The sequence below is a fragment of the Bombus huntii genome, chromosome 10 (genome assembly GCF_024542735.1).
Source record: "Bombus huntii isolate Logan2020A chromosome 10, iyBomHunt1.1, whole genome shotgun sequence".
Classification (NCBI taxonomy): domain Eukaryota; kingdom Metazoa; phylum Arthropoda; class Insecta; order Hymenoptera; family Apidae; genus Bombus; species Bombus huntii.
Genome location: NC_066247.1, coordinates 14,257,795 through 14,270,418, shown reverse-complemented (window position 1 = coordinate 14,270,418; position 12,624 = coordinate 14,257,795). Strand labels below are relative to the sequence as shown.

At 42.3% G+C, this 12,624-nt stretch overlaps 1 protein-coding gene across 1 annotated transcript; it reads right to left on the bottom strand.

The window, feature by feature from the left end:
* Positions 1 to 496: 496 nt before the first annotated feature.
* On the bottom strand, positions 497 to 3,782 carry LOC126870590 (uncharacterized). Its single transcript, XM_050628405.1, has 3 exons — positions 3,647 to 3,782; positions 585 to 2,677; positions 497 to 502 (listed from the first exon to the last, which is right to left on the bottom strand). The coding sequence occupies exons 1-3, from the start codon at positions 3,780 to 3,782 to the stop codon at positions 497 to 499; spliced, it is 2,235 nt and encodes a 744-aa protein (XP_050484362.1).
* Between the last annotated feature and the right edge of the window lie 8,842 nt (positions 3,783 to 12,624).

Here is a 12,624-nt window from a genome sequence, read left to right as displayed (position 1 = left end):
TTGAAGTTCCCATCTTAGTTCGTCTCGGTGGCTAGTTGTTCGGGTTTCTCGAGATCGGGTTGAATTGGCAGTGGGACAAGCCTTTTGACGGCCCGATCCAAAACGCTCTTTGCCGTCTGAACTGTAGCTGTCCGGATGACACCATCGGCGCCTGGATGAACCTTGATAACTCGGCCCAGAGGCCAATGCATGGAGGGAACGTTGTCCTCTCTGAGGATGACGATTGTGCCTTTTTGGATGCCGTGTCCACCCTTGCTCCACTTATTGCGGTTGGTTAGCTCGTTCATATACTCCTTATGCCAGCGGTTCCAAAAATGCTGTTTAAGCTGTTGGATATGCTGCCATCTGGAGAGTCGGTTCGATGGAATGTCTCTGAAATCTCGATCACGTAAGCACATTAGTGAATCGCCAATGAGAAAATGTCCGGGAGTGAGGACTAGGAGATCATTTGGATCGGTGGAGATAGGAGTTAGCGGGCGGGAATTGAGGACTGCTTCTATTTCTATGATAAGAGTATTCAATTGTTCAGAGGTGAGTAACTCGTTGCCGGCTACACGCCTGAGGTGGCGTTTAAATGACTTCACCGCTGCTTCCCATAGCCCACCGAAATGCGGCGAATGAGGGGGAATGAAGTGCCATTCGATTTGTTTGTCGGCTAAAAATGCGGTCACTTTTTCCTTGTGATCGTCCGATTGTAATAAATCGTGAAGCTCTCGTAATTCGTTGCTTGCTCCTCTGAAGTTGGTGCCGTTATCAGAATGGATGGTGGAGCAATACCCTCGTCGAGCGATAAATCTGCGAAGAGCGGCGATGAAGGCTTCGCTAGTGAGATCGTCAACGAGCTCGATGTGTACCGCTTTAATTGCTAGGCATACGAAAATGGCTACGTATACTTTTATCTGACGACGGTTACGATCTCGTTTTTCCTTGATGTGGAACGGCCCGCAGTAATCGACGCCGACGTTTGTAAATGGGCGAGATTCCGTTACTCGCGCCTCCGGCAGATTACCCATCACGTATTCTACCGGCGGTGGTTGAGCGCGGCAGCAGCGGACGCAGCCTTTGATCGCCCGCCATACTTGACTTCGACCGTCAACGGGCCAGTATCTTTGTCTTACTGCGTATAACGTAGCCTGCGTTCCGGAATGCATGTGGATCTTGTGCTCGTGGTCTATGATGCGTGTTGTAACGGATGACTTAGGTAATACTATGGGATGTTTCTGGGCGAAGGTCATCGACGAATGACTGAGTCGACCCCCGACTCGCAATATTCCTTCCTTGTCTATGAACGGATTGAGTCGCGTGAGCTTACCCTTTATCGCCGCGTTCCGATCTTTTTGGAGTGTACGAATTTCCTCGGAGAAATGGATGTTTTGCAACAATTTTATCAGTTTATTGTGCGTTATGCGTAATTCAGTAACGGTTAGGGGTGCCGCTCGGTTCCTTTTCTGTTTCCAACGGAGGCAACGAGCTATGATTCGTATCAATTTGGGCCAGGATGAATATCTTTGCAACAAACTGTAATCGGCGGGGTTTGCGGACAGACAAATCGCCCCCTTCTGCTCCGGTACTTCAATTTGCGGTGTTAGCGCCCATGTCGGCCAATAGCCTTCCGACTGGTAGAGCCATGCAGGACCGTGCTGCCAGATGGTTGGGCGCAGAAACTCTTCGGGTGTTTGGCCGCGTGATATTAAGTCCGCGGGGTTGTCGTCGGTAGGAACGTGGCGCCAATCGCGGATGCTGGTTTTTGTTTGAATTTCGGAGACTCTGTTAGCGACGAATGTTTTAAGGGTGTGAGGTGATGTATTGAGCCAATGGAGGACGATAGTGGAATCGGTCCAATAGATAGTTCGAGTAATTTTGTGTAATAGGGCTTGTTGTACGGTTGACATCAGGGACGTAAGAAGGAGTGCTCCGCTCAGCTCGAGCCGAGGAATGGTCTGGCACTTGAGTGGGGCGACTTTCGATTTTGCGGTTAAAAGCTGGGTCCAAACACGGCCGTTGGTGTTAAGGGTTCGAAGATAAACACAGGCTCCGTAAGCCTTTTCGCTGGCATCGCAGAAACCATGCAGTTCAATTTCCATTGCGGACTCGATTATTGCCTTGCGTGGGAACCTGACGTTGTTTAATAAGGGTAATTGGGCATAGTACCTTTCCCACTCTGTATGTAACTCGATCGGGAGTGATTCATCCCAATCGATTTTCGACGACCATATTCGTTGAAGTAGCATCTTGGCCCGAACAATCACCGGTGCGAGCAGACCGAGCGGATCGTAAATTTTTGCAATCTCCGAGCTGATGATTCGTTTCGTGACTCGAGAGGGCGTGGGTTTGACTTCGACCGAGTAAAGAATAGAGTCGTCGGATGAATTCCAAAACACTCCCAGCGTCTTCAAGGTTTGCGAGTCGCCCAAAAAATGTTGGTGATTTGTTTCTTCTAAGGAAAGTCCGTGTAATAAGTCCTTATCGTTTGACGCCCATTTTCGTATGTTTAAGCCGGCCAGTTGAAGTAAATTGGTGAGTTCTGTTCTGAGCGTGAGGGCTTCGTCCTTCGTTTCAGCTCCGGTGAGAGCGTCGTCGACGTAGAAATCCCGCTGCAGTACCTGTGCTGCACGTGGAAATCGATGTCCTTCGTCCTCTGCCAGTTGCTTGAGGCACCGAATAGCTAGATACGGGGCTGCGGATAAACCGAACGTTACAGTATTAAGCTCATATGTTTCTGTTTCTCCACTCGCGCTGCGCCATAATATCCTTTGATATTTCCGATCCTCTGGTCGTACGAGGAATTGCCGATACATTTTCTCGATGTCGCCGGTGAGTACGTATTGATGAGCGCGGAATCTAATTAATATATAAAATAAATCTTCCTGTAACTTGGGTCCTGTGTGAAGTGTATCGTTTAAGGAGGTTCCGGTAGTGCTTGGTGCCGATCCGTCGAAAACTACACGGAGTTTGGTGGTTTGACTCGATGCTTTGGTCACGCCATGATGGGGTAAATAGTATCCGTTGTCATCGGAGTGGTTGTCATTGACCTTCGTCATGTGTCCCAACGCCAGGTATTCCTGTATTACCGTTCGATATTCTGATTCGAAGCGTTTGTCGTGCTGGAATCGGCGATTGAGTGAGGCGAGTCGTTTACTCGCCAGCGCTTTAGAGGATCCGAGTGACTGAAGCTGATCGTTGAAAGGTAGAGCGACGATGTATCGTCCTTCGCTGGTGCGTCGGGTGTGGGCTTGGAAGTGTTCTTCGCATCGTCGATCTGCCTCTGAGATATGTTTAATTGAGGGTCCTTCATCGATTTCCCAAAACCGCGCGAGGTCTGCTTGTAAAGTCGTCGTGGATGTGTGAAATATGTTTGTAGCGGTTTGGGAAGTTGGACTCCCCCCGATTACCCATCCGAATCGCGTCTTTTGCAGACGCAGTCCAGGCTCGTCTGGCTGCGTGAGGTTGACTTGTCCCACACACATCGACGCGAGTGTTGAACCTGAGCTTAGTAGTACATCTATCGGAGCTGGTAAATGAAATCGTGGATCGGCCAATTTGAGATTTTTTGGTATCTCAAGTGTCGAACGATCGATGGGTTCGCTGGGAATTAAGGTTGATATGGTTGGAATGATAAGGAACGTTAATGTCCGCGTGTATGTACCGTCAGTGGAAGTGATCGTGGCCGTGATGTGTCGCTTAGAGGTCGTTGTCAAGGTGTCTAGAGCTCCGATCGGGACCGAACATTTGTTTTGCCTTATCTTTAACGATTTTGCTAATTCCTCGGTAATGAAGTTCATACTGGATCCGGTGTCGAGCAACGCTCGACAACGGATTGGTTGCTGTTTATCATTCAAAATATTAATCTGCGCTGTGATGACTAGATCATTGGACAGTAATTCGTATGCTATTGGTCTGGTATGTTCGGTCGTCAACGGAGTCGTCGATCGTCGGCGTCATTGGTTGTGTGTTCGTCTGTCACTGGGCGGTGGACTTGGAGACGCGGCTGTTCGTGGTGTTTCCGATCTGTGGTCTGTTGTGTGCTTTTTGCGGCGAGTGGGATACGCAAGGTGGCAAGGAAGGTGTTGTGGATCGGCTATTTAATGGGGAAGATTTCGGGCTGGACGTGCTGGAACGAGACCCTGAATGGCGTTTTGTCCTATGCAGCATTGTATGATGTCGTTCTCCACATATGCGACATGATCCTGCGAAACAATGCTTCGTTGTGTGCCCTTTGCCGAGGCAGTTGAGGCATAGTGATGCTCTTTTGACCTCCCGAATGCGTTCGCGAAGGGATTTGGTTTTGAAGGTGTCACATCTCCAAATGGGGTGTGGTCCTTGACAGGTGGGGCATGTTGGAGTAACCTGTGTCGCCGTAAGTGCATGCCCTCGTGATGCGCGTTGACGGACCGGAGTAGTTTGTTCCGGTGATTCTCTTGTTTGTCTGACCGTGGTGATCGGTCTGGAGCTTCGTGCTAATCTCTCTAGGAAGTTTAATAAATGAATGTACGGAGGTACCTCGTTATTGGGCAGCGTCATTTCCCATTGCTTTTGGATACTTAGTGGTATTTTCGAGAGGATGAGGCTGTTGAGCATAGCACTCGTATCGGGGTAGGACTCTCCTAATTTGTTCAATGCATATATATGTTGTTTAAATGTGTGGACTAAGCGCCTTAATTCCGTTGGAGACTCCTTGGTTATCCTTGGATAATCAATTATTGCCATGCAGTGACTGAAAGCTGTGTATCGTGGACATTCGAAACTTTCCTTGAGAACGGCTATAGCCTGACTGTAGTTTACATTACTAAGGGGTAACGCGTTTAAACAATCGGCTGCTTCTCCTTGCAGGGCGGACTGCAGGTAATGGAATTTCTGTATGTCAGTGAGACTAGGATTTTTATCGATAGTGGAGGAAAAAGTATCATAAAACGTGTTCCATTTTTCTAAGCTTCCGTCAAAGGTGGGGAGCCGAAGATCTGGTAATTTAATGGATATCGGATTTGAACTTGCGGATGATGCACAGGTTGGAGGGTTTATGGATGTCGACGGCGAAGCTGTTTGCGCGTTCCTCAGAAGATTTTGTAGCCTTGTGTCTACCGCGACGTACTGATCCCTTATTTCGAAGCCGCGCGCTTGTTCCCCCTCGTCCAATACTTCTAATTCGAGTTGAATCGCTTCGAATTGACTCGCAACTTCGGTCAGTTGTTTCTCGTAATTCTTTAATAAGGAATTTTGCTGACTCTCAGATTGCTCGTACTCGTCCAGTCGATTCGATAAATATGTGAATCGGCCGCTACAGTAGCCTCGTCTTCGACGCAGGGAGATGAGTTGGTCTTCGCTCGTCATCGTTGCCGAGGATAGGAGATAGTCGAAATAAGGAACGAGCTTACCTTACTGTCGTGCGGCGTGAGGTCGCGTGTATGTTAAGTTGTGAAATTCGTTGCGTTGATGATTGTCCAGCTGCGACGGAAGGCTGCGTGGTTGCGTTCCCTTGCCAATGGGATGTGCTTCTTCGAAGATGACGCGCCTGACGTCACTGGTTTCGCTGTAGTGGATGCTCCTGCTTCCGCTGCTGGTTTTGATAAAGTCACGTGGCACTGTGTGGTCACTGGTAAGTGCACTCTTCACTGGCACGTGATCCGGCTCGAAGGACCAAAATGTTTCGATCATTCGCGGAGAGACGCGATCGCGAGATATCACGTCAACGAGAGTTGTAAGTTCTCGTTACGATTAAACAATCGACGCCACGAACTGATCGATTCCCTTATTTCGATTATGATAATAAGGGTAGTTTAATGAAATTTCACAAAATTAACACAACTAAATTAATGTTTATTGCAACAACTTAGTAACTAGAAAGATATAAATGGAACAACAAAAAGAAAATGTGACTACGTAAGCGCGATATAAGATGTGTGTTGACTGTTTGGCTTCTCGAAATGTTCTGATTTTTTCTGGAAGGCGACCCCCACTACCTTCGGATCACGCCACATTCTTTTACGCCAGATAAAATAACGGCCACGAATCGACGCTTCTGGAGGTCGCCCTGCTTAATGAACCATGCGCTTGCCACTACAATGTTTGTTTTGCCGGGCAGCCGCGACGATCCGTCTGCGACATTATAGTGCCGCGACCGACAGTTAAGAATATAATCTATGGCAAGCCGCATGGCGTAACATTAATATTATGTGGATTTCCGTTTTTAGTAGGATTTTATTCTAAAGATTTAATTATTGAATATTATTTTTTAAATATGAAAAGAATTTTTAGTACAATAAATTTAATTTTTGGAACAATTTTTACAGTATCATATTCTTTTCGTACAATATTTATAATAGTGGGAAATAATTATATAATAAATTTAATTTATTTAAATGAAGATTGTATTATAGCTGGAATTATATCAGTAATTTTAATAATTATATTAATTTTAAGAAAATTTATTTTTAATTTTTTCTTTTATCAATTAAATATTAATTTAATTTATAGTTATAAATATCTTGTATTTAAGATAATATTATTAGGATTAATATTTTTAGTATTAATATTAAATATTTATTTGAAAAAAATTAATATTTATCAAAAGATTTTTTATAATAGAATTTTTTATAAGTTTATAATGAGTTATTTAACAAATAAAATAATTTATTATGAATTTTATTTTGAAAAATGTTTAGTTGAAACATTTATAGGGCAGATTATAGGATATGTTTGTGATTTATTAGAAATACATTTATATTAAAAATTTCTTATTTATTATTAATATATATTTATTTATTAATATTAATAATAATAATTTGATTATAAATATATTTATAATTAATTATTTAATTATTATTACTAATTTATATTTAAATTAAATAAAGAGAAAGATGAACTTGTTTAATTTAAATAGCTTATACATTTAGAGCATAATATTGAAAATATTAGGGAAATTTAAAAAATTTTTGAATATTAAAAAAAAAATATTTAAAAATATTAATATGTATGTCGGATTAGCACTGGGAGTAGGGTTGTGGGCGTCATATGAATCTTCACGGGAATTAGCCATTGGTAGGGTACACGCAGGTGTAGTTTATTACAATAATAGAGTTATTACAGTCTTGACAATTGATCACGACAATTGGCACTCGCGACACTAGTGACGATGGTCTCAGGCCCGATAACGAATCCGCGGCCAACGGGATCACAAAAGAACGTGTCGGAGATGAAAGGAAAACCGGAGCCTTCCCTTTGCAATTTTGCGAGAGTCTTCTGGTGCTTTAGCCTGGATTTTGTCATAGCTGTAATTAAGCAATTGTTGTCATTTGTAATTGTTCGATATATGTGATGGCGAGGGTGGGTTCGAGGTGGCAGCTGGTCGCCGAGCGTAGCCGCGGTCACGGGATAAACGTTTTGCCTGACGAAGGTGTGGATCGGTTGTATTGTTCTCCCTAGAAATCACATAGAATTGTACTTTGGAGATGTCGATATAATGGGACACACGTTGTATTAGGAATCAGACTCCAGACAGAGGCTGCCTAGCAACGACGTTTGGATCTTTCTCGATGCTTCCAAAGAGTATACAACAAACTCTTGGCAGAGTCTGCCTAGCAGCGGCGATTGGAAGCTTCTCGATGCATCTGTCACGTAAAATAACAAAATAAAAAAAGGAATTTGAGGTAAAAAATAAAAAAAGAAAACTTTATTTTTTTTCTAACATCAATACACTTTACAATTTACTTCCGAACTCTAGGCGTGACTTTCTAAGACTGACTCTTATGATTTTACTTTCGATCGGATCCGATTACTTTCTTTTGTCATCCCTCAACATCCCCACCGTCCATGCATTTGCTAGGCGTCCGCGATCGTTGCCACGTGCTCTTTCTTCTAGAACCTTCGGTGGAAGGACCGTTGGGATGTTGATGGTTCATTAGGCACTTCAGCGATATACATTGTCGCCGAGTGCCGCCACATCTTTATCTCTATCGTCAGTCCGTCGGATTTGAAGTATGCCGGTCGTGACATACCCCCCTGGTTAGATTGATCTTGGTCCTCTAAGATCGTAGTAGAATGGAATTATTTAAATGTAGATCAAAGGATATGTTTATGCTTTTTTTTCAGGAATCGCTATGAATTGATTTTCTGCATGTTATGGTACAAAAGTTATTTCGTTAATCTTAAATATAGCAATTTTACAATATTTGTTAGTGTTCGAGAAGCTAATAATTTCAGAGGCGTAATCATGTTGTAGTTTTCGATCGTGAATTGGTTGGGTTTGTTTACAAAGCGTAATTCCTATCCCGTGAATTTAAGGCAACTAATTAAGGGTATTGTTACTAGTGCTAGGGTCAGCATTATCCTGAAAAAAGTACGCTTTCAATCGGTTACCATGTATCTTTTTCTTAGCATTGTCGATAGAAATAATGTAATAAGGAGTTTTCACATCGTTAATTCTGTAGGGTCCTAACCATTCAATGTCCAACTTATCTCTTTTATGGTCGTTGTGAATTAAAACAAAGTCTCCTTTCCTAAACACAGTCTGAGTTTTAACAATCTTTCTTTCTTGGTCTCGCTTGTATCGTTGCTTATTCTGAATAAGTGTTTTGTGAGCTGTTTCCCAATATTTATTCAACTGTTTTTGCCAAAGTGAGTACATATCATCATAGGTAAGTGTGGGAAATTTGGATATTGCGGAAGGTAAGTTAGCTTTTCGCCCAAAGGTCAATTCAAAGGGAGAGAATCCTGTTCCTTCATTTCGCGGTGTTGTACCCTAAACAAATGAAATTAAGTACTTCATCCCATTCTTTGTCATTGTCGTGTAATGCAGTACGAATTAAATCTTTAACTGAGGCATGCGTTCTTTCGAGGGATCCGTTACTTTGTGGGTGAAATGAAGTTGTTTTGATGTGTTTGATTTTAAAAGCTTCTTCAAATTTCGTCATTAAATCACTAACAAAATTTTGTCCCTGATCTGTTAGGATCGTTTTTGGTGCCGAAAATATGTAAATATAGTGTTCAATAAGCGCGTTAATTATGGATTCAGTTCGTTGCGTTTTAAGGGGAACTAGTATCAGATATTTCGTAAGTTCATCGTGTATTGAAAGTATGTATTGGTTTCCGCGTTTGGTTTTCGTCATCGGTCCTATGATGTCCATAGCGATTTTGTCGTTAGGGTTAAGTGGCGTGTCTGAGATTTGTGGGGATTCTTTGGGTCTGATACGTGTTAGTTTCTCCTTTTGACATGTGTCGCATGTTTTCACAAAGTTTTCTACTCTTTCTAAAAGTCCGGAAATTTTGAATTTATCCTTGATCCGTTGATACGTTTTCTGTATCCCTAAATGTCCTACGGTGTCGTTATGGTTTTCCTTTATTGCTTGTATTATTTCGTTTTCGTCTAGTTTTAAGATGGGATTAGGTGCATAAGTAATTTTCTTGTACGTGTCGTTAAAATATATTAGCATGAGTTTAATCTGTGTTTTCTCTAATTCAGTGAAGTCGTTATTTCCTATGCCGATTTTTGTTGTATCTTTAAGAATTTTGTAAAGTCTTCTGATCCAAAGTGTCTCGTCGTATTCTCCTAAGTCGTTTCAAGTTAATTGGTAAAATGTTTGGTCATTTGGTTTAATTTCTAAGAGTTTCGGATTCTCGTTGTTGTCTTTCCATGCGTTGAATGAATTAGTGTGATCAATTACTAGGTCGAGGTTAACTACTTCGTCGCGAGTTACTGCGTGAACTCTAGATAAAGCGTCTGCAGCTGTGTTATCTTTACCCTTTGTATATTCGATTTCATAGTCATATTCTTCGAGTCTAAGTCTCCAACGAATCAGTCTGCTAGAAGGGTCTTTGCAATTGTGTAGCCACTTAAGAGCTTGGTGGTCGGTTCGAATAATGAAGCGTCGTCCTAACAAATATTGTCTTAATCTTTTCACGGCCCATACGATGGCTAAGAGTTCCTTTTCTGTCGTGGTATAGTTTCGTTCGGGTGGATTCAGTGTTCTTGAAATGTAACAACAAGGATGACCGTCTTGCGACAGTATTGCTCCTAGTCCTTCGTTACTTGCGTCGGTAGTTAAGGTAAAGGTTTTGTTAAAGTCTGGATAAGCTAATATTGGGAAATTACAGAGTTTGTCTTTTAAAGTATCAAAGCTAATCTGGTGTTTGTCAGTCCAATGGAATGGTGTGTCCTTTTTTTGTTAAGTCTGTAAGGCTTTTCGCGATTTTGGAAAAGTTTCGAATAAATTTGCGATAATAACCTGCTAAACCTAAGAATGATTTCACGTCCGTGGCATTGCAGGGTAATCGAAAGTTTTTTACAGCGTCTAATTTCTTGGGGTTTGGTTTGACTCCTTCGGATGAAACTACATGGCCTAAGTATTCTAATTCCGGTTTTACGAATTCACATTTGTCCGGTTGCAATTTAAGTCCTAATTCTCTGAGTCTCTGAAATACTATCGCGAGGTTTTCGTTATGTTCTTGAATCGTTTTTCCGAATATCACTATGTCATCCAAATAAACAAAGCAGTATTTTCCTACAAGTCCAGCTAAGGCTCTGTCCATTAATCTTTGAAAGGTAGCGGGTGCGTTTTTAAGTCCGAATGGCATTCGATTGAAATGAAAATGCCCTTGCGGTGTCGAAAAAGCGGTATATTTTTTAGATTTCTCGTTCATTGGAATTTGATGGAATCCTGAGGATAAATCAAGCGCCGAAAAGAATTTTGCGTTTCCTAGTTGTGTTAAAATGTCGTCTATATCAGGTAAAGGGTAAGCGTCTTGTTCTGTGAGTTCATTTAGTTTCCTGAAATCGATAACTATCCTCCATTTCTGTTTTCCTGAGGCGTCTAATTTTTTCGGAACTACCCATACCGGAGAGTTATAAGGGGATTCGGATTCTTCTATAATATTTTTCTTCAACATGTCTCCTATTTGTCGCGAAATCTCGTCACGGTGACATTCCGGTGGTCTATACGATCGTGTGTTAATAATTTTGTCTTTGGTTAACGAAATTGTGTGCTGAGTTAAATTAGTACAGGGTAAAAGATCGGTTTCTAAATTAAAGATGTCAATATAATGAAGGATAATCTTTTCGATGGATTCACGGATTGGTTTTTCAATGTGATCTGTTCTCACTAGGCTTTTTAGTTTTGATACGTTGGAAAAGTCATGAGAATTTTGAATATTGCTAGAAATTTCAACGTTTTGCTCTCCAGTGTTAATAAAACATACTTTAGTTGGTTTGCCTTCCAAATAGATTGTTTGAACTCTGTTTTCTCCAGGAGTCAAATGTATTGGTTTCTGAAATAAAATGGTTTTGTCGTTTAATCGGATTTTGTCATTGGATATTGAATAGTTATACTTCTCTAAACATGGTAGCCCAATGATTCCGTCTTCGATAATAGGGAAATTGTTCGGTACTATGTGAAAAATGTGATTTTGTCCAAAAATTCGTTTCGTTACGTATTCGTTAGTTTCGTACTTGTCTCGTCCCATAGAAAATTTTTGTTTAGGCCCTATTTGTATCGCGTTGACAGTTTTGTTACGTTTCACCAGGTTTATCCCTGCTCCTGTGTCGACCAGAAATACTCGCTCTTCGGTTCGGGTTGACAAAGGTATTGCGAGTAATCTTCCCGTGGCGATGTTGACTCGTATGTCTCGTACGGTTCGTCCATCTCCTGGTTCGATGTTGTTTCTTGCATTTCGTCCCATTCCTGGACTGCCTGGAATCCTTGCGGGTGGTCGATCGCGCTGGCTCGGTGGTAGAAAATTTTGACACTTGTTGGCAATGTGTCCCAGCTTTCCGCACTTGAAGCACTTCATCTGCGCGCGTTCAGCAGGTGATCTATTTTCTACTTGGTTAAATGTAGCAGGTTTCTGAGCTACTGGCGTGTTAGGCGATCTTGATGGTACATTAGATCGTCTTACCTGCATATGCTGGTTGTCGGGGCGATTACTAACCGAAGGTAAGCGATTACATGATCAATTAGGTTGTCGTTCTTCTCGCAAGTAGCGTTCTACATCGGCTGCCTTTTTTTCAGCTTCCGGAAGATTCAAGGGTTCACTGCTTAATAGTATTCGCCCTATGTCGCGTCTGAGTCCCTTTAGGTACACACGAACAGTCTTCTTCGTGATTTCTTCAGTCATAATTTTACGTGTTAGTGGTTGTGGGTACTCATTGGTTACTGCGTACAGCAAACGGTTGAGTATTCTTCTAAACCGAATATTAAAACTTTGCACTGATTCCTCGCGTCCCTGTCTCAACTCTCGTAATTGTTCTTGGTACTCATCCGAAGTCACTTGTGCTGCTAAGTTATTTCTCAGTGCGTCGTACAGATCACTGTAACACTCAATAGGAATGTTGCGAATACTTTGGGCTGCTTTCCCCACGATTTTTTCCACTTTTATTGCTTTTAGCAATAGATCTTGCTCCATACAGCGATTCTTCATACTTCTCACTTCTTTGATGAAGTCTTCAACTCCTACATCATCATCTCCGTTGAGCGTTGGGATGTAGCGTATTGCATCCTTAGCTCGTAGAGTGGGAGGAGCGGGCGAAAAATAGCCTCTTTCTTCCACCTCGGGTTGTTCGCTGTCGAGGTGGACAGGTGGGGTGTCTGAAGCTGCTAACCCTGACAGTTTGCGTGCTTTTGCCATATTCACAGTACG